A 24,515-nucleotide genomic window follows, 5' to 3' on the forward strand; every position below is an offset into this window, starting at 1 on the left:
GCTGAATCTTCCCGCCGCCACCTAGCAGCACCCATCTAGGCCGAGCTCTCCACGCTGCCCCGGGCGCCCCAGCGCCCAGCCCCGCCCCGAGGCCTCCCCACCCCCCTCCCCCAGAGAAAAAAAAAATTGGCGGCGGCCAATGGGAGGCCGGGAAGGCGCCTGACGTCCGCGAGCCGGCGGGCGGCGTTGCCTGGAGACCCCGGCGGGGGTCAGCGTTCTGTCCCCTCCCCCGGCACGCCCCTCCAGCCTCTGCCGCGCTGCGGGACAGTATATAGGGCGCGCGCTCGCAGGCCGCTGAGTTCCAGCAGTCCGAGAGCTGCCGTCGGCTCCGCGCGGGGGGGCGGGCCGGGCACCCCGGGGCGCGGAGGAGCGCTCTAGCTTCACTCTTTCTTTCCCCCCACTCCGCACTCCTGGGCACCCTCAAAACCAGTCCACGCTGCTGCCTCCGTTCCTTCTTTTCTCGCCCCCCAGCAAACTTTCGATCCCTCCCCCGCCCCTCGCCCGTTATTCGTCGTGGCTCGAGCCCGGCCGCGCCGCCGCGAGGGTTCCTCCGGACCTCCCTGCCTGCAGCTCCGACCATTACAGGATCCAGAAACATGTCGACCACACTTCTGTCCGCCTTCTACGATATCGACTTCTTGTGCAAGGTACGCGGGCGGGGAAAGGAGGGAGGGAGGGAGGAGGAAAGGCAAGAAGGAAGCCCTTCGAGATTTCAGGCTTGGCCCTCTGCCCTCGGCTTTGGGAGCCCTTTCCTCGCCTTGACTTTTGGGTTCGGGAAAAATCCTGGAGTTTGCAGTGTGTGTTCTCGCGCCTTGTGGGCGGAGAGAAGGAGAAGAGAGGAAGGGCTGGAGGGAGTAGCTGTAGCTGTTTAGTTTCTCCCCAGCCGACCACAGCCACGCTGCCCGGGGCTTCCCGGACGGGGTTTGCGCCGCCCAGGCCGGCGGCCCACGGCTGAAGATCACATGTTGCAAGCCGGCGCGGCCTAGGGTGGGAGAGTCCGGCTCCTCCCAACTCGAACTTGATTCTTGTGCTCTTGTAAGGGTGGCGGTTGGGGGCCGAGTCAGAATCCGAAAAAAGGGAAAAGAATCAGAGAGCTGCAAGTGGTTGTTACTCTGCAACTCCTCCAACTCTTCCCTCCCTTTTCCACTTTTCACCCCTTCCCCGCTACCCTCCTTTTGGCAGACGGAGAAATCCCTGGCCAACCTCAATCTGAACAACATGCTGGACAAGAAGGCGGTGGGGACGCCTGTGGCCGCTGCCCCCAGCTCGGGCTTCACCCCGGGCTTCCTCCGACGGCACTCGGCCAGCAACCTGCACGCGCTCGCCCACCCAGCGCCTAGCCCCGGCAGCTGCTCGCCCAAGTTCCCGGGCGCGGCTAACGGCAGCAGCTGCGGCAGCGCGGCGGCCAGCGGCCCGGCCTCCTACGGCACCCTCAAGGAGCCGTCGGGGGGTGGCGGCACGGCCCTGCTGAACAAGGAGAACAAATTCCGGGACCGCTCGTTCAGTGAGAACGGCGATCGCAGCCAGCACCTCCTGCACCTGCAGCAGCAGCAGAAGGGGGGCGGCGGCTCCCAGATCAACTCAACGCGCTACAAAACTGAGCTGTGCCGACCTTTCGAGGAGAGCGGCACGTGCAAATACGGCGAGAAGTGCCAGTTCGCGCACGGGTTCCACGAGCTGCGCAGCCTGACTCGCCATCCGAAGTACAAGACGGAGCTGTGCCGCACCTTCCACACCATCGGCTTCTGCCCCTATGGGCCGCGCTGCCACTTCATCCACAACGCCGATGAGCGGCGGCCTGCGCCATCGGGGGGTGCCTCCGGGGACCTGCGCACCTTCAGTGCCCGAGACGCGCTGCACCTGGGCTTCCCCCGGGAGCCGCGGCCCAAGCTGCACCACAGCCTCAGCTTCTCGGGCTTCCCGTCGGGCCACCACCAGCCCCCGGGGGGCCTGGAGTCGCCCCTGCTGCTCGACAGCCCCACGTCGCGCACCCCGCCGCCGCCCTCCTGTTCCTCCGCCTCGTCCTGCTCCTCGTCCGCTTCTTCCTGTTCGTCGGCCTCGGCAGCCTCCACGCCCTCAGGCGCCCCGACGTGCTGTGCCTCTGCGGCGGCCGCGGCTGCGGCGGCTCTGCTGTACGGCACTGGGGGCGCCGAAGACCTGCTCGCTCCGGGCGCGCCCTGCGCCGCCTGCTCGTCGGCCTCGTGCGCCAACAACGCCTTCGCCTTCGGCCCGGAGCTGAGCAGCCTCATCACGCCGCTGGCCATCCAGACCCACAACTTCGCCACGGTGGCTGCCGCCGCCTACTATCGCAGCCAACAGCAGCAGCAGCAGCAGGGCCTGGTGCCCCCTGCGCAGCCCCCGGCACCGCCCAGCGCGCCCCTCCCTGCCAGCGCCACCGCGCCGCCCTCACCGCCCTTCAGCTTCCAGCTGCCGCGCCGCCTGTCCGAGTCCCCCGTGTTCGACGCTCCCCCTAGCCCCCCGGACTCGCTGTCGGACCGCGACAGCTACTTGAGCGGCTCCCTGAGCTCGGGCAGCCTCAGCGGCTCTGAGTCCCCCAGCCTCGACCCTGGCCGCCGCCTGCCCATCTTCAGCCGCCTCTCCATCTCCGACGACTGAGGCAAGAGGGCGCCAGTGAGGAGGAGGAAGGGAAGGCAGTTCTGGGGGTGTTGGAGGGCGCCCCGGCGGTCTCGCCTCTGCTAGGGGCAGGGGAGCACGGGGATGTGTAGGGGGGAATGATACCGGCCACAAGCAGACTTCAGGCCGCACCGAGCACTTGGACTCGAACTTGTGTGCCGGGAGGGGCCCCCACCCCTCCCTTTTCGGTTTCCTCTTGTTTTTTTTTTTTTTTATTATTATTTTTATTATTATTACGAAGTTTCATTCTTGTTGAGCAAAAAAAAAAAAAAAAGCCAACGAACTTTTTGTATCGGTGAACAAAATATTCACAACGGGGCAGTTGTTATGCGAATTGAACAAAAAAAAAAAAAAAAAAAAAAGACAAACACCTAAAAACTTTTTTAGGTCTCTGAGTGTGGGACTTTAGGAAAAATCAACCCAGCACCAGCAACTACCAACCACCATTCCATATCTTCACTTGAAAAGCATTAGTTAACAGTCCAGATGTGGGGACTCTTGAGTGGAGTTCCTAATTGTGTGTCTCAGACCAGTGTAAACAAACCAGCCAGCCATCACCTTGCTAAACCTATAAGCTTTTAGAATCCAATATCCTACCAAGAATATGCCTTGATAGCAGACCTCAGCTCCATAGGTGTTTTTTGTTTTTTTAACAAAGTTAAATATGTCTGGAAAAAAAACCTTGCATTCCAAAGTTTCATACCGGTTACTGGTTTCATTGCCACCACTTAGTGGATGTTTAATTTAGAACCATTTTGTCTGCTCTTTTCTGGAAGCTTTGGGCAGAGTTTAGTTTGTAATTGTTGGGGAATAACTGCTGAATTTTTAGCTGTTTTGAGTTGATTCGCACCACTGCACCACAACTCAATATGAAAAAACTATTTAACTTATTTATTATCTTGTGAAAAGTATACATTGAAATTTTTGTTCATACTGTATTTATCAAGTATGATGAAAAGCAATAGATATATATTCTTTTATTATGTTAAATTATGATTGCCATTATTAATCGGCAAAATGTGGAGTGTATGTTCTTTTCACAGTAATATATGCCTTTTGTAACTTCACTTGGTTATTTTATTGTAAATGAGTAAAAAAAATCTTAATTTAAGAGATTGTATGTAATATTTATTTCATTAATTTCTTTCTTTGTTTACGTCAATTTTGAAAAGATTGCATGATTTCTTTACAGAAATCTATCTTGAGGCTGTGGAAGTAGTTTGAGGAATATCTTATGAGTTTTTCTTAGAATGTATAATGGTTGTAGCCCATCCAACTTTAAAAGAAAAAAGTGACCACATACTTTGTAATCAGGCATAAATGTGGCATGCTTTTCTCATTCCAACTTTAAAAACTAGCAAAAAAGAAATGTGTTTTGTTTGCTTATCCCACCAGTTCTACTGTGACATAACTGCGTATAAAGACATGTAGCAATAAGGGGGGGGGGGTAGTCTCAGTGCCTTTGGAAGGGCCAGAACTTGCCTTAAATCTTCCTCAACCAAATAAGTATTTTGTCTATTAGTGCTTGAGAGAATTTGAATGTAGGATGGGTTCAACTGCACAAAAGGAAAAGATTTTTACCACTTTTTTATATATAGATATAAACTGAAGAGGCCACCTCTTAGTGCTAAAATGGTATATGTAGTACATGAATATGACTTGTTTAATTACAGAAAATTCCAAAAACTTGTACTATTTTTTTTTTTCCATGTAGAAAGGCAGGAATCTTTCCTGGACAGCGGATGAATGAGTAGTCGTTTTAGTTTGTACGTAGGTACAGTTGGAGCACTATATTTGTATGTACTCGGGACTACTTTGACAGAAGTAGGTATTTGAATGTAACGAGATAAGTCAACTTGAGTTGTAATATATTTTGGGGAATCAGTTCACTACAAATTGTGACTGTAAACATTGTACTGTAAATGTTCTGTAGTTTTCCCCCAATAAAAATTTTGGGAAAAAAAAAAGTATTAATGTGTAAGATAGCTTGCTTTTTTTTTTTTTTTTTTTCCTAGCTTCACACCCCTCTCAGGCATTGATTGCCCAGGTCAGAGGGGTTGAAGGCTAGGATTTAGCTGGCAGAGCCCAGAATTCAGAAGAGCTTGTCCCCCCGGCATGTTTTATAGCAAGTTCTTTTAGCTGGAAGAAAGTAATTTGGACTGTCAAGGGCATTAGTTAGCTGTTCCCCTTGGTAATAAGATGCATCCCTGGGTTGGCTGGTGGCAGGGCCTGGCTGGAAGGCCTGAAGGGGTGTGGCCCGCCTGTGAGTCACCAAGTGGTCACGTGTCTGCAGTGGCAGCTGAAGGTCTGATTTCCCCCCCTCCACCCCCCCACCGCTGAGACGCCCAGGGAACTGCTTGGGTGAGGAGGGTCTTGCCAACCCTTGGCTGAGCTGGGGGTGGGGGGGTGAGGCCCGACCTTTCCTGGGCTGGAGAACCAGGGTTTTGCCTGGACTTTGGAAAGCCTGGTTGTGTCCTTGTCCGCAGAGGACGGAAAGAGAAGGAAGATTAAACAGGTTAAACTTATATCTGGGTAATGTTTGTTTATGCGGACGGCTTCCTGTGGGAGTGAGCACACACGTTATTTATGCAAAAGGATTAGTGTCTGTGTTTGAGATGGTTGAAAGCGGCCAGAAAGCACATTTAACCCAGGTCTCTGGAAAAGGGAAGGAAAAAAACTAAAAGCACCAATCTGTCTGCTGATTCTCACAACTGAGCTGAAACCTTAGTATGGTCCTTTCTTACACTTTAAAACAAAAATGGTTCATAAATCAATTCCTGTTTTTCCTTTCCATCCCCCCCCCACTCCACCCTCGCAACACACACACACACACACACACACACACACACACACACACACACACACTTCAGACACTTTTTCCAAAGTAGGTAAGAGACTCAGCAAAAGTTGTTTCCTCACCTACAACAGCTGGGCTTTATCAGCTGAAGTTGCAACCTCCGCAGGCCTGTGTTCGCGGGTCTCCGGGGGCTTCACTGCTGAGCCCGGCAGGGTGGGGGCATCGGTGGAGTCCACCAGGCCTCAGGCAGCTGTTTCATGTTAAGGACGATCGCACTGGTGTTCACTGGAGCGTCTGGGTGCTGGGCGATCGCCGCCAAAGGAGCCGAGGAACAGTTTCGAAGTTCTCTCAGCTGCCCGGCCCCCGGCTGCTGCGGGCCTCGGCGGTGGGGGAGGGAAGCCTGAGGCCAAGGAGGGCTCGGCCGGCCTGGACCCCGCAGGCTCCCAGGCCTCTGCACCACAAAGAATGTGCAATGGGCAGGAAAAGTCTAAAGTGTGGTGCTATTTAGGCCAAACTGCATTTCAAAGGCCTTGTTTCCACCTCATTCCCAAACTGATTTTTCTGAACAAGTACTTTGGATCAGCTGGAATGGTCGACTTCTTTTTGGGGTAAGCCGCCTTCATTTTTGAAAAGTTGGTTTGTTTGAAAGCCCAACTGCTAGGAGTTGATGTTTTGGATTTAAGACCCAGTGGAGCGTGGAAAGCGGGGCGGGGGGCCGGGGGGGCGATCATTCAGAAATTTCCTCTTGCCACAGATCAATGGAGGGTATGTAGGTCATTGTCTTTCTGCAGCGCCTGGAATTAACAGCACACCACACGCTTGGTCGCCCTGAGCAGAGTTTTCTTGTAAATTAAGGGAACTAGAAGTAAAAACTGCAAGTAAGAACAAGCCAGGATTCCTATCACGGGCTGGGGAGCGGAACTAAAACTGACTCCTGCGTTACATTCTAGAAAATTCTTTGGTTGTCCGTTGTGAGAATGAGCCCGGAATGTGATGATGTTTAGGATGTCTTCACCAGGGCATTTCCACGAGCCATTGGCAAACGAAGGTATCTTTGAAGCAGCCCGGTTCGTGTGTACCACCTTCTACATTATTTCGGAGAAGGGGTGCATGCGTGTAGCTAGTTTCCACCCTTCACTCACTCTGTCTGAATCCACTGCTGAGTGTATAAAACGAGGGGAAAAAACCACACACACAAAAAAACTATTGAGAAGGCCAGAGCTCTGCACCGCCCTTGGGAATAGATGGGGGATTGTGAGCCCGGGAGCGGCTCAGGAACCCGGATGCAAGGGCCAGGCCCTGGAGGGCTCAATGCAGGCTGGACAAACAGGCAAAGCTCTTTGCTGCAGCTCTGGCCCCGCACTGGGATGCTCAGTGGGGAACTCTGCCTGGGGGGTGGAGCTCTCAGAAACCCCCGGGGCTGGCTGTGTGTGGAGACGGGGAGGCCCACTAGGGAGCATTTGAACCTGGAAGAGAACCGTCTCCAGGCATTTGCTCTCTTTCAGTTGTGCTTGTGGTGGTGACAAGGGTGAGGGCAGATGTGCCTCTGGCTCCATCTTGAAAGTTGGAAGTTGGGCCTCTGGGCCTTCCCTGGCCTTGTGAGTTAATGGGAGCCAATGAGGCCCGCCCCTGGTAAGCGGCCCGGCTCACCTGCCACCAGGGGCCTGTAACCACTCTCCATCGTTGTTACCTCATGGATGCTGTTTATTTTTTCTTGTTCGTTCTCTGGGATGTGCAGACGTGTGGCCATCCAGGGCAGTTCCAGTTTGTGCCGCTGGCAAGGCCCAGGAGGGAGGGAGGAAAAGAGGGAGGGGCAGGGAGGGGCCAGGGCCTGGCGGCTGGACAGGCTTGCCCAGGAGGAGCCCTGCGGGAAGGGGGGCCGGGGAGCAGGAAGCTACAGCCCCTACAGGCCCAGCCCTGCCTAGGTGGCATCTCCCAACCTCTCCTGACAGTGTTTGCTGGACCTGGAAAATGTATGGGTGTGCATGCGTGTGTCTGAGGGTGTTTTTGCGGGTGTGGAGGGAGGGCTGGTGGGGCGTTTACATGAAGGGTGTATCTGTGTCCTCATCCATCTGGGTGGATGTGCACACGCGTGTTGTGTTGCCATGGCTGGGGTCTGTGGGGGGGGTTGCTGCAGGAGAATACTGGGGCTGGGGCTGGGGGGTGTGTGGAAGTGTGGCTGTTGATATGTGGGGGGGCATGTTGCTCATATAGGGCGTGAGATTTGGGGAGTGGGTATGAAAATCTGTGAGTGTGGGTTTGGGTGGGTCTGTTGCTCTGTGTGTGTGGTGTGTGTGTGTCGGTGTATGTGGGGATCTGTGTACAAGCATAGGTGTGAGTTTGGTCATGTGTTGCTCTGTGTGTGTGTATAGCTTTGTGTGTGTATGGATCCATGTGAATGTGGTTATGGAATTGGGTTGTCTGTTGTGTGTGTGAGTGTGAATGTGCAGGTGGGTTTGAAGGTATCTGTTACTCTCTGTGTAGAGGGTGTGTGTGTGTGTGTATCTGTGTGTGAGTTTGAGCGTGTGTTGCTCTCTGTGTGTATGTATAGCTTTGTGTGTATATGGATCTGTGAATGTGGTTATGGATTTGTGTGTGTGTGTGTGTGTGTGTGTACAGGTAGGTTTGAAGATGTCTGTTACTCTGTGTGTAGAGGGGTGTGTGTGTGTATCTGTGTGTGAGTTTGGGTGTGTCTGTTGCTCTGTGTATCTATCTATGGAGGTATAGGTTTCAGTGTCTCTTGCTGTGTGTGAGTGTGGGTGTAGATTTGTGTTTTGCTCTATATGTGTGTGTCTAGGTATGTGTGTGTATATGTGTGTGGATGCAGGTTTCATTATGTCTGTTGCTGTGCGTGTGTGTGTGTGTGTGTGTATGCACACGCACATGCGCATGTGGGCTTGGGTGCTCCTGTTGCTGTGGGTGGGTGTGACTGTTGCTGTTGCCTGTGTGCATGTGTGTGTGTGTGTGCACGCGCACACGCATGTGTGGGCTTGGGTGTCCTGTTGCTGTGGGTGGGTGTGGCTGTTGCTGTTGCCGTGTGGGTAGGTGTGTAGGTCTGTGGGATGTGAGGAAAGAGCTGTGAGAGTTGCTGTATGTTTGGGTCTGGATGTTTCGGGGGGGGGGAATGTCTCTGTTGAGGTGGAGTATGAACAACACCTTTGGAGGAAAAGCACCCCTTTTGAGCAGGCCTCTTTCGAGTTAAACCCTGTTTTCAAAGCCCGGAAATGGCGGCCAGACTGTCACCCACTTCCTGCAGGGCGGTGGGCAGAACAGGGCTGGGGGGGCGGTGGGCAGGCCTTCAGGCCCGAGGGACCCCAGACCCATTTTATTGCTGGTCACACCTGCCAAGGCCTCCTGGGCCTGACTGTGGGGACACATTTAGAAGCAACTCATTCTCTAGTGGGAGGGAGAGGGGGCCCTTTTATTTTCATCTGTTGCAGAAATAGCTCGCGTCTGATAGGAGTTCTTGTGCTCTCTCGGGTGGGAGGCAGCTCTGAAATAGAAGGAAAGATATTAAGGATTTTAGACACACGAGAAAACTCCTGAGCTCACTGAAACTGAGTTTAAAATATTTCTCTAAAAATAAGCTTTGTTTTCCTTGTGGATTCCTCTGGCAATCAGGCCCTTGTGTCGGGGCGTTTAGCTGGCCTGGGAAGCCAGGCGGAATTTTTTAAAAAGCGAGCGTTTCCCAGCTGTGGCCTTGGAAAGTTCTCTGTTTTCCATTTATTAAACTCCTAGTTTCCGGCTAATTAAAATTATTTTCAAATACATCTCCATGGCCCACCAATATGTGATGAGACATGCATGGACTTCCCAGTGACCCTGGAGGAGGCCAGGCCAGACTGTGGGGTGGCCTGTGACCCCTGCACTGGGCCTGGTTCTGGTATTATGGGGAGACCCCTTGAAAGGCAGGCCCAGGGCCTTGTGTTACCAAATCCCACCACCCGGGGAGTGACTGGGGTGAGAGGCTGCTCTTGGGCCGTCTTTGAGCGCTACAACCACTGGAGAGGGGCTGGGGGACCTTGGTGGCCTGCTGCTCGTTCCTCTGCTTCACTGAGGGGAGAAGGGCTGCCCTCCAGGGGAGAGGAACTTGGCCGAGGTATATGGCAGGTGGTCCTGGGCTGCCTGGTTGTCTCTCCCTGGCCCGGCTCCTGTTGAAGCTACAGGTCCAGACAGGCCAGTGTTCCTGGGCTCTTTCGAGCACCTACAAGACGTCCAGACTCCCAAGGTGACGTGTTGTGAAGATGGAAATCAGAGATGCTGCAGGGCAGGAGGCACAGGCCGCCAAGGGCCAGGGCTGGTGTGATTCCTCGCATGCTGGCAGCTTCCCTTCCACTGCCCTGGGGTCCTGTCCAGACATGGGGCGGGGAGGGGGGTGGCAATGCTGGAACTGCTGCCTAAGACCTTGCATCCATCCCACAGGCAGCTCCTGATCGTCTGGGACATGCCAGCACCACAGGACAGAGGTGAGTGGACAGGTGCCATCCTTACCTTTCTGGAGTACATGTGTTTTCAAGGTTCATTCATGTGGCAGCGTGAAGCCGCCTTCCCTCCTTGGTGTGACGAGATAATATTCCTTTGCATGCATGGACCGTGTTTTGTTTTTCATTCATCAGTTGATAGATGTTGGAGTTGGCACCTTTTGGCTGTGGGGGCGGGGGTTGGTTAGTTTGTTTTGCTTTTGCTTTTTTTTTTTTTTTAATCTTTTGGCTTTTGAATCATGTTGCTATGAACATCCATGTGTACACATTTTTGCATGAACATATGTTTTCAGTTCTTTTGGTTCTATACCTAGAAATAGAATGGCCAGATCGTATGGTAATTCTACATTTAAGTTTTTGTTTTTGTTTTTGTTTTTTTGCCTTTTCTTAGGCCGCCCCCGCGGCTTATAGAGGTTCCCAGGCTAGGGGTCCAATCGGAGCTGTAGCCACCGGCTTACACCAGAGCCACAGCAACACGGGATCTGAGCCGCATCTGCGACTTACACCACGGCTCATGACAACACCGGATCCTTATCCCACTGAGCGAGGCCAGGGATCGAACCCGAAACCTCATGGTTCCTAGTGGGGTTCGTTAACCACTGATCCAAGACGGGAACTCCTACATTTAAGTTTTTGAAGAACGGCTGTACTATTTTCCAAAGTGACACATAGGTTTTTATAACAGTTTTATTAATGTCTGTTTCCCCTACTTTGCATGCATGCTCCTTGATGGCCACACAAAAACAAACAAACAAACAAAAAAAGACCACCACCACCACAACAACAACCACCAGAAACTTGTACCCTTGTTCACAACAGCCAAAAAGTGGAAACAACCCAGATGACCATCAACAGATGAACAAAAAGTGACACGTCCACACAACGGAACGGTATTCAGACAAAGAAAACACTGAAGGGAGTTACCGTCTGGCTCGGTGGGTTAAGTATCTGGCATTGTCCCTGCAGTGGCTCAGGTAGCTTCTGTGATGCGGGTTTGATCCCTGGCCTGGGAACTTCCACACGCCGCCGCAGGTGCAGGCAAAAAAAAAGGAATGAAGAACTGATAACTCTGTAAGTGAAAGAAGCCAGATACAAAAGACCACCTATTATATGACTCCTCTTATATGAAGTGTCCAAAATAGGCAAATCCATAGAGACAAAAAGATTAGTGGTTGCCAGGCACTGGGGAAGGAAAGACAAATGATTGCTGATGGAGACACTGGTTCTTTGGGGGTTGATGAAAATATTCTGGATTCCATGGTGGTGCTGATTGAACAACTTTGTGAATATATTAAAATGGGTACACTTTGCTTTAATCTGGTGACTTTTATTGTGTGTGAATTATATCTTGATTTTTAAAAATGCATAGTCACAAGCTGAAATCCAGCTACAAAAGGGAAGGGCAGGGCACTAAGGGAGCCTCTGTCAGGGAAATTGGTCTAACGTAGGGTCCTGGAAGCCCTTGAAGAAGTAACAAGGGCAAAGGGCTTACTTAATAAGGCAAAGGACTCGTGAAAAAGCTTTCCAACTAGAAGGAGCAGCTAGTGCAAAGGGCCGGTGGTTAGAGGGAAGAACATGGTTCCACAAAAGAAAGAAAAGGAAAAGGTGCCTGGGGCTGGAGCACCATGGCACAGGGTGGGGCTGGGGCAGTGGGCTCGGCCCTCTAGATTTCTCGCTTGCTCTCTGTCCCCACCAACTCTGCTATTAGAGCATCAGAATTTTAGTTCAGTGAGTTCTACACTCATGGTTTTTCATATTATCCTTTGAACTTTTCTATATTTTAGTGAAATGTGTTCAATTAACTTTTTCAATTTAAAAAAAAATTGCCCTCAGAGCTCCCCCCTAAAAATATAAATACCCCTTGAGAGGGGGATTCTATTTGGATTTTTCGCCCCAGGGCCCAGCACGTTATCACCCATGGAAAGAACTGCGACTCAAGTCAGAGGTGAGGAATGAGTCCCAGGTGCTGCCCATGACCCACGGTATTGACCCTGAGCACCTTTCATGGTCTCTTTAAGCCTTGGTTTCTTCGTGTGAAAAATGGGTTAATGCATTGTCCTTGCATTTGAGGTAAGGATTGAGTGAGATACTATATGTGAGATGCCTGGAGGTGGAAAGCATTCAACCAAAGAATTCGCTGGCCATTATTATTATTACCTCTGTAGCGCTTCGTCATCTTCAGCTTCATCATCTCTGGCTCCCCCTGCTCCCCCAGCTCCTGCCCACAGGTTCCCTGGTCAAATGCCTTATAGGGTCTAACAGCTACATTTATGGAGCACTTATTATGTCCTCAAGTTAAAACAGTCCTTCTCTCTTACCCAAGACTGAAGTAGTCCCCATCCCCATTTCAAAGATGAGGAAACTGAGCTCAGAGCTGTCATAGGCCCGAGGCCAAGCAGCTAGGAAAAAGGCAGAAGCTGAATTCAAAGGAAGCTAAGCCGTGGCTCCTTCAAATCGCCCTAGGCTGCCTCTCTTTCTCCTGCTTTCCTCCCACATTGTCTGGAAATGGCGATTTCCAAGAAGCCTTCCAGAGTTTCTTGCCAGGTAGAACTTGGCTGCTTTTTTATTTTATTTTATTTTGCTTTTTAGGGCCACACCCATGGCATATGGAAGCTCCCAGGCCAGGGATCAAATTGGAGCTGTAGCTGCCAGCCTACACCACAGCCACAGCAACACCAGATCCAAGCTGCATCAACAACCTACACCACAGCTCACGGCAATGCCGGATCCTTAACCCACTGAGCGGAGGAGCCAGGGATTGAACCCGCGTCCTCATGGATACGAGTCAGATTTGTTTCCGTGGCACCACAATGGGATCTCCTCTTTTTTTTCCTTTTCTTTTTTTTTTTTTAAGGTCTTATTGAAGTATAGTTGATTTACAATGTTGTGATAATTTCACCTGTGCTTTTAAAACACAAGTTTAAGTTACCCTTCAGCTCAAAATCCTCACTCCGAATAAAAATCTAAACTCTTCCCAAGGCTTACAAGGTCCAGCATTATCTTTCCCTCCCACTCACTAGCCTCTTTCTCTTCTGACCCTGACTCTCCCTTCCCTCTTCCTGCTCCAGCCACTCAGCTCTCCCTGCTGTTTGTATTCATGATGGGCCTACTCCCTGTCTCAGGACCTTTGCACTTGCTGTTCCCTGTCATGCTCTTCCACATGGCTCATTTGCTCCGGTTGCCTTTACAGGGGGCCACCCAGACCACCCTCTTTAAGACAACAGCCCCATCTGGCATCTCTCATCCTGCTTTATTTTTCCCCCAGCATTTGTCATCCTCTGGCTTTTTTTCCCTTTTTTTTCAGGGCCGTACCCTCAGCATTTGGAAGTTCCCAGGGTAGGGGTCAAATTGGAGCTGCCACTGCAGGCCTGCATCACAGCCACAGCCACACTGGCTCCGAGTCACACCTGCAATTCTGCATTTCAGCTCTCAGCAATGTGGGATCCTTAACCCCCTGAGCGAGGCCAGGGACAGAACCGGCATCCTCATGGATACGAGTAGGGTTCTTGTTTTGTTTTGTTTTGTTTTTTAATTTTGTCTTTTGTCTTTTTAGGGCTACACCCTTGGTATATGGAGGTTCCCAGGCTAGGGGCCTAGTCAGAGCTACAACTGCCAGCCTACACCAGAGCCACAGCAATGCCAGATCCAAGCCACGTCTGCAACCTACACCACAGCTCACGGCAACGCCAGATCCTTAACCCACTGAGCAAGGCCAGAGATCAAACCTGCAACCTCATGGTTCCTAGTCGGATTTGTTTCTGCTGCGCCATGATGGGAACTCCACTAGTAGGGTTCCTAACCCACTGAGCCACAATGGGAACTCCCCTTTGACATATTTTAAATGCCTTTTTTGTGTACACATCATCCTTCCTTCTTAGACTCTAAGCCTCCTGAGGGCAGGAGGAAGCCATTGAAGGATTTTAAGCTGGGGAAAAAGACAGCCACGCTCAAGATTTTAAATGGTTTAAGTTGTGTAGAAACTAGATTGGAGAAAAAAAAATGATTCCTTATAAAAACTATTTTCATGCTAAAAAAGTTTTTAAAAACCATAACCTAGTGTAGCCCTTTCACTCCTTAGATGAGAAAACGAAGGCTCGGCAAGAGTAGGAAGTCCCCTTTGGAGAATTCCCAATTTCCAGGTTTCTCCATGAGCCCTGGGTAAAGAGATCACCCAGGACACTGTCCGCCTTAGGTGTGAGCTGTCCTAGGGCTGTCGGTAAAAACGCTGAATATCAATTCTCACCAAGCAGACCTAAAGACCTCTGAGCTGAGAGGCTCAGAGCAGCAAGTTTCTGAAGGTTCTGTCCATCTGGCTTCTTAGGGAGGTTCTGGAAGTTCCATGGAACAGACAGGCCAGTGGCTCACAAAGCACAGCCTGGGGAGCCTAGAGCTGCCACAGGGGCTGGAGCATGAGAGGACTCCAGGCAATGTCACCACTGCCGTGTGAGGGGCCTGGTCTGCAGGGCTTACAGGCGAGGCTCCCATAGACCTGGCTTCAGATCTCACTTCATGGCCACTCCCTACCTGTGTAATCCTGAATGCACCTCTGAGCCTCAGTTTCCTCATCTGTGAAATGGGGGCGATGATGCCATTCCTGCTACACAAAGTCCCCATGAGGGTCAAAATGTGATATCATGGGTGACATGACTAGGAGAGAGCCCAGCTCAGGGTCCCCCAGATGGAACTGCCCTGCACAGGCTGGCACAATGAGTAGCCGCCAAGACTGCCGAGCCAAAGCCTAGCTCTGCTACTGCCGGCTGCGAGACCATGAGCCAGTGGCTTGATGTCTCCATCTGTAATATGTCAGGCCTGTCACCTTGGACCATCAGGAAGCTTCTGAGAAGCCGTCAACCCACTTAGTGTGAACAGAGCAGACACACAGGCAGTAGGATGTAAGTTTAGGACTGCTTTCTTGGGTTTTTTTCACACCTAATTAATAGACGCCCAAGCTAAGGAGGTTGAGGAAGTCTGCCCCCACCAAACTGCCCCAACCACATGAGTGACAATCGCTTTCCTTTAGAAATTCTAGATAGCTCTGCACGGTCCAGTGTGGTAGGCACGAGGCACGTGACACGATGTGCATTGAACTTAAACGAAATTCATCACTTCCTTCCTCGCCAGCCACTAGCCACACTGCAAGTCTTCTGTTGCTAGAAGCCACTGCCCTGCATGTTTCCGTCATGGCAGAAAGTTCTGTTGGACGGCACTGTCATTCTGGAGAGTTCTCTTAACATGCAAACCACTGTAAGGAAGGACGCGTCTGTCACCTAACCCTTGAAGGGTTGTCCTTCTCCAAAGCAAGTCCTGGGACACACCCGTGGCGGCCTTCGTGGGTCCCCCTCCCTCCGCAAGCCAAGAGGGTCCAAAAGAGTTCCAAACTGTCCCTCTGTCAGGTAGACTGGAAGTGCCAGTGGAGGAGAGGAGAAGGGACTGCCCACCACATGGTGGCACCGCACAGCCCCACCCAGCAGCCTTGAACCCCCTCCTCTCAGTCGCCCCAGAGACATGGCCCCTCACACGCACCCCTCCCATTGTCCCTGTCTCTACAGCCGTGACACCATTTCCCTCCAGCCCCCTGTGCCTGAACCTAGGGTCTTCCCTGAGTCTTCTCTCACTTCCCTCTACCCCGTCCCTCAGGCTCCCTGAACCAAAGGCAGCTTTCTAGCCAGCCTGTGCACCTCCCCGGTGAAGACTCAGCAACCCAGGCTCCACCTCCCCCAGACAGCAGGGGATCCAGGAACCCCCAGCTGCTCCTCCTCCCAGCCACCCGCCCCAGAGCCAACTTCTAAAACACATGGGTGATCATGCCCCTCCTGCCCTAGGACCCTGACCAGTATCCTCACCCCCAACTCAAGCCCAAGCTTCGAAACATGCTCTTTGAGGCTCTGCCTGGAACCTCAGTGCTCCCTCCTTGCCTTGGGGCACCCACTGCAGTGATGCCTCCTGCTCGTCACAATCCTGGGCCTCTGCTGTCCCCATGCCCCTGCCTGGGACATGCCCCTGATGTGCCCTGCTTCCTCTGCCTCAGCTGAATCGCAAGCTCAGATGTAGCCCCTCCACCTACCCCAGCCCTGGCCCCCCAGGGCCCCATCCTATAGGCCTTTGTGGGTGCACAGAGTGCATTGCCCTACTCCAGCCGCTTGCAGCTCTGTCTTCCTCTGCAGCCTGTAAGTTCTTTCAGAGCAAGGAGGAACTTCTTCTTCCTCCTGGTACCTCCCCCCATCCCAGCCCGGCCTCTAGAAGGGCCTCAATAACTGTGCAACAAAACCAGCCCCCCCTCATCCCCACAAGAATGGTACTGTCCGATCCATTCAACAGATGAAGAGCATGCAACTCAGAGAGAGGTGAAGACTCCTGCCCAGGGTCTCCCAGCTCCTGAGTGGTGTGGCCATGGTGTCTCTCCTCACTCTCACCTCCACCCCTCCCCACCTCCCCCACCCCCACCCCCTACTCCCCTTGAGACGAGAATGCCTGACTATGCAGAACAGGGAGAAATTCACGGCTCCTTGGTAGGCATGACGTCCCGTAGGGTTTTCTCTCTCATTCCAAACTCATGCCCGCTGGTTTTGAGCATCCCAACAGCAGGCAGTACATTCCAGCGTGTCCCTCCTCAGCCCCACTCGGCAAAGCTGATCGCATGGGACCCGCTTTGTGCGAGGAGCTCTGGAGATTTGTACATGGCAGCTGTCTCTGTACCTACTCACACACACCTTCAATTGGCAGAGTAGGAGCATGCTGTCCACCCTGCCCACGTGCCAGCACCTTCTTTGACTGTGGCACGGTACCCACAGGAGGAGGGCCAGCTGCACCATTTCACTTTTATGAGCAATGCAGCATGAACATCGTTATTCACAGATCTTTGGGTGAGGATTTGCCTCTGATGAACCCATGAAGGCAGCATGGCTGAGTGACCAGGCGGCTCACATGTTTCTGGGGAGGGTTACAGGCATTTAAAACCTTGAGACCGTCCATGATAGTAACCCTCCAAAAATATTGCACTAATTCGCCCCCTCCCATGCCTCTGAGGCCATTTATGCCCCTGTTTTGCTCCTTGCCTGCTGAGTTTCTGGAATCTACCTAACAGGGGCTGCCCCCTGGGCTCTGGTCTTTCTCTGTCTCCCTGTCCCATCTTCAGTTTCTCCCATGCTGAACCCCAGCTCCCCCACACCTCCACGCTCTTGGGGGGCAGCTTGCTGATATGTAATGCCCCCCCCACCAGCTGGAGCCAAAGACAGAGGCTGTCACCTGGGAGCCCCAGGCAGCCCTGGGTCCATCTCACTGAGCTCGGGGCACCCAGGGCTTGAGGGCAAGGGGGTCAGAAGATTCTTCCCCCGAAACCAGGGGGCGGGGGAAGGCCCCCATCTGTGTGACTGTGGGTGGGGGCAGCAGAAATCCCCCAGAGACAGGAGTGCTGCCACTGAGGATGGGAGAGCATGGTGGTGCATCTCAAGCAGAGCCCGTGCAAGAGTGTGCATATGTGCAGAAGCCTGTGTCTGCGCGCGTGCCAGCGTGCGTGTGTGTTTTAGGGGCCGTTGTGTCAGGGGTTATGTAACGGAGGCGCTCTCTGGGGCCAACAAACCACAGTGGTGTAACCGCCGGTTGGCAGGGCCACTGAGAGGAAAGGAGGGACAACGTAAGCAGCCCGCTGCGTCGGTCCCTCACCCGCCACAGGCAGGCCCTGGACAGCACAGCCCTTCCGGCCCTCCATGCCCGCCCTACGCCCCGGGGGCTGGCCTGGGAGGGGCGATGGTGAAGGCCAAGGAGGCCAAAGCTGGGGGTCACAGAGCTGTACCGGGAGTGGACATCCACAGCTCTTGACCTGGGCCCAAGGGACAGGACGGGGAGGAGAGCCGCGCAAGGTCTACCTGGGCTTTTTCTGGGTCCGCCGGAGGCCATGGAGCCCCTGCAAATGAGGCATGCGGTCTTCCTCTCTCTTCAAAGCTTTCTGGGAGTCCCCGTGTCCCAGACACCCCTGCCTGGCCCTGAGCCAGTGTGGACTCACCACTCATCTGCCAGCTGTCTGTGCCTCTCTCTCACATCCCCACAAAGGTGCACCTCCTCCCTGCCCCCACACCTCACCCCCAGCCCAGATGCCTGCCTTCCGGTCAGTTCCTAGCCCCTTGCTCAGCACCGCACCTTAGGCCTTCTCTTCCGGGAAGCCTGCCCTGACTGTCCTGTGCTGGAGTCTGCTCTCCCTGCTCCGAGCCTCTGAGGTGCCTCCAGACCCATAAACTGACATCTGGCCACACACAGGGGTCCCTTCTCCAGTTAGTCATTCTAATAATAACAGCCACAGTTTTTGCAGCATATTCTCCCCCAAACCCTGTCCCTTGAGGGGCCCTCGTTGTTGCATGTCATCTTTGCGCTAGCCCTAGAAGGTGGCTTTCTCACTGCTAGTACGTGGCAAGGGTGCGCATGATTGAAGCCAAAGGAGCCACAGAGCATGGGTGGGCGGTTCAGCCCCAGGAAAGCCAGACTCTGACCCAGAGACCCTGCAGCCAAGGCTCGCCCTGGGAGCTCCCAGTGGGCTGGGAGGTTCAGGGTCCCTTTGACCTTAAGATCCTTTCCTGAGAGTCCCTTGGAATTGTGACTGAGACAACAATGGGTGTACAGGAGGGAGGGAAAGAGAATTCTCACCAAGGTAGAAACCCAAACTAGGGAGACAGGTGAGTGAAAACCAGAAAGCTAGAAAGCAAAGATGACTCAGGAGGCAGCTGTGGGCCTGGCCGAAGTCAGAAGGGGCAGGGTAGCAGGAAGGAAGGGGGGAAGGGGAGAGGGAGAGGTGGCCCAGGCTGGCTCTCTGGCTCGCCTGCCCCCTCCAGGGGAAGCATCCTGCCTGCTTCTCCCAGCCTGTATGGGCCTGGGGGCCTGGGAGCACCTCAACTTCTTCCCTGTGCTCCCCTGCTGCACTGGGCCCATGGCAGGCACTCATGCTCCGGGGTAGTGGCTGGTCCATGAACCAGAATGGCCAGCCTCCCCCAGCAGTAAAATTGTCCTCTGTACAAGGATTAAATGAGAGGAGTTGCTGTTGTGGTTCAGCAAGAACCTGACTAGTATCCATGAGGATCTGGGTTTGATCTCTGGCCTCGCTCAGTGGGTTAAGGATCCTGTGTCGCTGTGAGCTGTGGTGTAGGTCGAAGATGCAGGTCAGATCTGGCGTTGCTGTGACTGTGGTATAGACTAGCAGCTAGGGCTCCGATTCAACCCCTAGCCCGGGAACTTCATATGCCAAGGGCGCAGCCCTAAAAAGACCGAAGAAAGAGAAGAAGGGATTAAATGACATAAACTACGCCATGCCTGGCACACTGTGATGCTAGAGAATGTTAGAGCCTCCCTCTTTTCCCTGCTGGGTCACCAACCCTGCAACCTTCCTGTGGTCACTCCTCGTGAGGTCAGGAGTCCACAGAGGGCCTCCAGGGATGCAGCCATCGCCATTCACCTGGTTTTCCAGAGCACAGACTCTGGAGCCAGACTGACTGGTTCCATCCCAGCCTTCCCACTTATCAGCTCTGCGACCTTGGGCGAGTTCCTCAATCTCTCTGTGCCTCTGTTTCCTCATTTTGGATTCCTCTGTTCCCTGGAGGTCCAAGGGGAAGTTTTATTTCATCAAATAGCCTTCAAGTTCCAGAAGGGTAGAGAAAGCCCATTGATTAGACTACACTGCCATTTAAAAATCTCTGCCTCCGCTCTAAGAGAGAATGACCCCATATTACAGAGGTGGAAACAGAGGTTCACAGAAAGCTCATGCCTCGCCCAAGGCCACCAGGCGCACCTGCCTCCAGGAGCTCTCTCTACCTGCATTGGCTTAATTGCAGCTCAGATTTCTGGGCTCTGAGATGGGCCCAAGAGATTCTGACCCAAGGGTGACCGGGGGTAATTAGAAAAGAGGTGAGGGAGCATTTAAAATGCTCTGACAAGAACCTGGACATCATGTAAAGGCCTGTTTGCAGGGGACCAGCCCCACCACGGCGCATCTGTGAGATGGTAGATTCCACATGGCCTGAGCGTGGGCTGGCTCTGTAGGTGCTGGTCAGAGGGCTGTCTAAGCTGTGGGCTTACAAGAGCAAGGGAGGATCTGTGTGTTACAGCACAGCCTCTTTACCTGGACATTCTGCTTAACAGACACACGTGCCTGCATCATATGCTCATGTGGGCCTAAATTTTTTTTCCTGCAGGTGGCATGAGAAACTGGTACCTGGTTACCTTCAGACAGAGGTTGGGAAAGGTTGAAACCAAGAGGTGGGGCTGGGCGGGGGGGATGTTTTATTTTAAACCCTTCTCTTTTGTTTAATTTTCCTACCATGCACATATATTATTACAGACAGACCTCAGAGATACTGCAGGTTTGGTTCTAGACCACGGCAGTAAAGTAAATATTGCAATAAAGCAAATCAGGAATTCCCATTGTGGCTCCGCAGTAACGAACCCGATTAGTATCCGTGAGGATGAGGGTTCGATTCCTGGCCTCACTCAGTGGGTTAAGGATCCGGCGTTGCTGGGGCTGTGGTGTGGGCCAGCAGCTATAGCTCCAATTTGACCCCTAGCCTGGGAACCTCCATATGCCACAGGTGCCCCCCTAAAAAGACAAAAAAAAAAAGTCTAAAGCAAATCAGGGTATTTCTCTTTCTTTTTTCTTTTTGGTTTCCTAGCGCATATAAAATTTATATTTACAGTATGTATTAAGTGTGCATAACACACTTAAAATGTCTGAAAAACGATGTCTAAAGAAACAATGTACATATCTTAATTTAAAAATTCTTGGAGTTCTCGTTGTGACACAATGAGATCAATGGTGTCTCTGCAGTGCCAGGATGCAGGTTTGATCCCCGTGGCCCTGCACAGTGGGTTAAAGGATCCGATGTTGCCATAGCTGCAGCGTAGGTGGCAACTTCAGCTGGGATCTGATCCCTGGCCCCGGAAACTCCATATGCCTCGGGGCAGCCAAAAAAGAAAAACAAAACTCTTTATTTGCTAAAAAATGCTAACCATCATCTGACCATGTAGCATTGCCACAAACCCTCAGATTTGTTAAAAAAAAAAAAAAGCCAATATCTGAGAAGCACAATAAAGCGAAACACAATAAAACAAGGTATGCCTTTATTTTTAAAAGGCTGATGTTATCTGAGTGCTTGGAATTAAGAGCCATTCTGCTCTTTTTCTGTGGTGTCAAAAAAGAGAGATGTAATGATATTTGGTGGGAGATGGTATGGTTTTGGGGAGTCTTGCTGTGGAGGGCGAGGGCCTGGCTGGGAACCAGAGCTAAAGGGCCTGGGGACCTCAGAAGGGGGAGAGCGGAGGGGGGTCCGCCTGCTGATTCTTCCTGCCCCCTCTGCCCCATCCCCACCACTGGTTCAGGAGGACTTTGAGGGACCCAGGCCAGCCCTCAAGCCTTTGGAACCCTTTCTCCCATTTGAGCCAAACCTTTCAGAGCACAGGCTCCTTTCCTATGAAGGCAAGAACCAGGACTCTTGTCTGTTTGCCTGAAGTTTGCCTGCAATTTGCATGACCCACCACTGGCTGTCCTGCTTTCTGAGCCTCTGGTCCAGGGCTTCCCTGCAGCCAGGTTCTCTCTGCCAAGTCCTGCCCTCCTGTCCTCTCACTGGAGCCTCCTACAGCCCTGTGGCAGATGCCACGGCCCGCTGGCCAGTCCTGGAGGGCCTGGGGGTCTGCTGGGGGCTCAGTTTCAGGAAGATGACCCCCTGACTTGCTCCTCAGTCCTGGCCCATGGGGCTCCCTAGTTTGCTGTCGTTGCTGGCCCAGCACCAGGTGAGGCAGCCTGTGGTCCCTGGCTTCGCTCACCACTGACCACCATGCCAAGCCATCACCCACATCCTTGTGAACAGAGACACCCCCCTACCCTCAAGTGGGAAGAGTGCTGCGAGCTCCTTTATAGGCTTTCAGGCTAAGAAACTGAAGTCCAGGTTGGTAGGTGACTTGTCAAGGCCAATGGCAGTGAGCCAGTGACAGAACAGTAGCTAAGATCCAGGCATTTCTCCATCCTGGGTACTCGACCCTAAGGGTGGACTGACCAAGAAATGAAGTTAATATGATCTCAGGATTATTTGAAGAAAAATCTGCCTTAAAAATCTGTTGAGGCGTTCCCATTGCAGCTCAGTGGTAATGAACTCCACTAGTATCCATAAGGACGCAGGTACGATCCCTGGCCTCGCTCAGTAAGTTAGGGATCCAGCATTGCTGGGAGCTGTGGTGTAGTTTACAGATGCAGCCCAGATCCGGTGTTGCTGTGGCTGTGGCGTAGGCCGGCAGCTGTTAACTCCAATTCGACACTTTGCCTGGGAACTTCCATGTGCCGCAGGTGTGGCCCTATAAAAAAAAAATTAAAAAAAAAAATTAAAAAAAAGCAAAAAACCTGTTGACCCAACTCAACAGCATATGGCATTGTGGAAATATGAGTTAAAATGAGATTCCAGGGTGGGGGAAAAAATCTAATTGTATTGTATACATGTAAGGATAACCTGACCCCCTTGCTGTACAGTGGGAAAATAAAAAAAAAAAAAAAATTAAAAAAAAAACAAAAAACGAGATTCCACTACCTACCTCTTAGAATGGCCAAAAGCTGGGACACTGATACCACCAAATGCTGACCAGGATACGGAGCATTAGGAACTCTCATTATTGCTGGTGAGAATGCAAAATGGTATAGCACTTGGGACGGCAGTTTGGCAGGTTGTTTTTTTTCTTTTTTTTTCTTAAATTAAACGTGCTATTTATAATCTAGCAATCACGATCTTGATATTTACCTAAATGAGTTGAACACGTATGTCGACAGAAAAACCTGCACACAGATGCTTATAGCAGCTTTATTGGCAACTGCCACAACCTGAAAGCAGCCAAGATGTTCTTCAGTAGGTAAATGGAGACATAAACTCCGATACATCCAGACAATGGGATATTATTCAGTGCTAAAGTGAATGAACAACAAACTATAAAAAGACAGGGAGGAAATGCACTGCGTGTTACTAAGTGAAAGAAGCCCATCTGAAAAAAGGCTACGGACTCTATGATTCCAACTATGACATTCTGGAAATGGTCAAACTCTGCAGGCAGTACAAAGATTAAAGATTGCCAGGGCTGGGCTGGGGAGTAGGGTGAGCACAGAGGCAGAGCTCAGAGGACTTTTAGGGTAGTGACAATAGTCTGGATAATCCTCTAACGTTGGATACCTGTCATCATACATTTGTCCAAACCCATGGAATGTCCAACACCAACAGTGAACCCTAATGGGCCTTGGGTGATAATGATGCTTCATGTAGGTTCATCAATTGGAAAAAAAACGTACCACGCTGGGTGGGGATGTTGATCGTGGGGGAGTCTAGGCGTGTGTGGGGCAGGGGGTATATGGGTACTCTGTATTTGCCGCTCAGTTTCGCTATGAATCTAAAACTGTTCTTAAAAAAAAAAAAAAAAAAAAGGAAGATTCCCTTGTGGCGCAGTGGGTTAAGGATCTGGTGTTGTCACTGCAGTGGCTTGGTCACTGCTGTGGCATGGGTTTGATCCCTGGCCTGGGAACTTCCATGTGTCAAGGGGACGGCCAGGAAATAAATAAATAATACAAAAAAATAAAATCTATGGAGAGTTCCCATCATGGCTCAGCGGTAATGAACCCAACTAGGATCCATGAGGACGTGGGTTGCATCCCTGGCCTCACTCAGTGTGTTAAGGATCCTGAGTTGCTGTGGCTGTGGTGTAGGCTGGCAGCTGTAGCTCTGATTCAACCCCTAGCTTGGGAACTTCCCTATGCCACAGGTGCGGCCCTAAAAAAGCAAAAAATAAAATATATGGAAAAAAATTCACCCGGGAGTGATGGTTCTGAAAGCTAACCCTCCCCCTAGCGTCTTCTGTAAGAGGACAACTGTTTTCCCCAGGCCCTCCCAGGTCCCCTGCCAGCAGGGAGATGAGGTGGGGATTCTCAGTGCTTGCGGGGGGCTCCTGGGGTGGGGGTTATGGGGTGAGCAGGCCTGACCTTGCCCCGGCCACCCATCTCCCTCCCCACATGTTTCCTGGAGGAGCCTCAGAGGTCCCGGCCGTTGGCCCCCTTCTCCCCAGCTTCCTGTTTGGGTTCCAGAGAGACGTTTGGCCGTTTCTGCAGCTGAACTGGGAGCCAGTTGGGCTGGTGGGAGGGCTGGCACTTGCCTTGTGGGTGAGCAGGTCAGGGGGCCGAGACCTGGTTGGAGCCTCAGCTTGTGTCACTGGAAGGCTCCCATCCTGACCTGGAGGCCCATGAGAGGTCAGCTTGTTCAGTCCCCTGCCTCAGAGCAGAGCATACCTGGGCCGGGCAGCTGAGTCTCAGACAAAGCAGCCCCCGGAGGCAGACCTTAGTGGCCAGTTGTGATTGGAGCCACTTTGTCCCGATGAGCCCCAGCTTCGTCACCTGTGACTACGACTCTGCAGGTATGTGGGTTCACATGAGCAGCTCTAATTCTTATGGCAGATGGGAGACACTCTGCCCACGTCTGAAGGGAAGAAACCCCGACTTGTCCCCCCTCCCACCTGCCCCAGGCTGGCTGTCCCACCACACCTGAGAGCTTCATTCACAGCGGCAGACCTGCCAGGGGTCAAGGACACAGACGACACAGACTTGC

At 52.3% G+C, this 24,515-nt stretch overlaps 2 protein-coding genes across 2 annotated transcripts in view; both read left to right on the forward strand.

The window, feature by feature from the left end:
* Window positions 1-296: 296 nt before the first annotated feature.
* Window positions 297-4,601, forward strand: ZFP36L2 (ZFP36 ring finger protein like 2). The gene is made up of 2 exons (XM_003125190.7): window positions 297-647; window positions 1,183-4,601. The coding sequence occupies exons 1-2, from the start codon at window positions 597-599 to the stop codon at window positions 2,614-2,616; spliced, it is 1,485 nt and encodes a 494-aa protein (XP_003125238.2). The 5' UTR covers window positions 297-596; the 3' UTR covers window positions 2,617-4,601.
* Window positions 4,602-5,701: 1,100 nt separating this feature from the next.
* Window positions 5,702-24,515, forward strand: part of LOC106509841 (uncharacterized) — a 174,568-nt gene continuing 155,754 nt past the window's right edge. Inside the window, exons 1-2 of the mRNA XM_085019414.1 lie at window positions 5,702-6,039; window positions 9,854-9,897. Of these exons, the coding sequence (XP_084875540.1) occupies window positions 5,897-6,039; window positions 9,854-9,897 (187 nt within the window). The 5' untranslated portion in view covers window positions 5,702-5,896. The remainder of the gene's footprint in view (window positions 6,040-9,853; window positions 9,898-24,515) is intronic.

This window comes from Sus scrofa, chromosome 3 (assembly GCF_054392235.1).
Source record: "Sus scrofa isolate SSC_HxYL_T2T_F1_AM1 chromosome 3, Sscrofa_HxYL_maternal_Yorkshire_Landrace_v2.0, whole genome shotgun sequence".
Classification (NCBI taxonomy): domain Eukaryota; kingdom Metazoa; phylum Chordata; class Mammalia; order Artiodactyla; family Suidae; genus Sus; species Sus scrofa.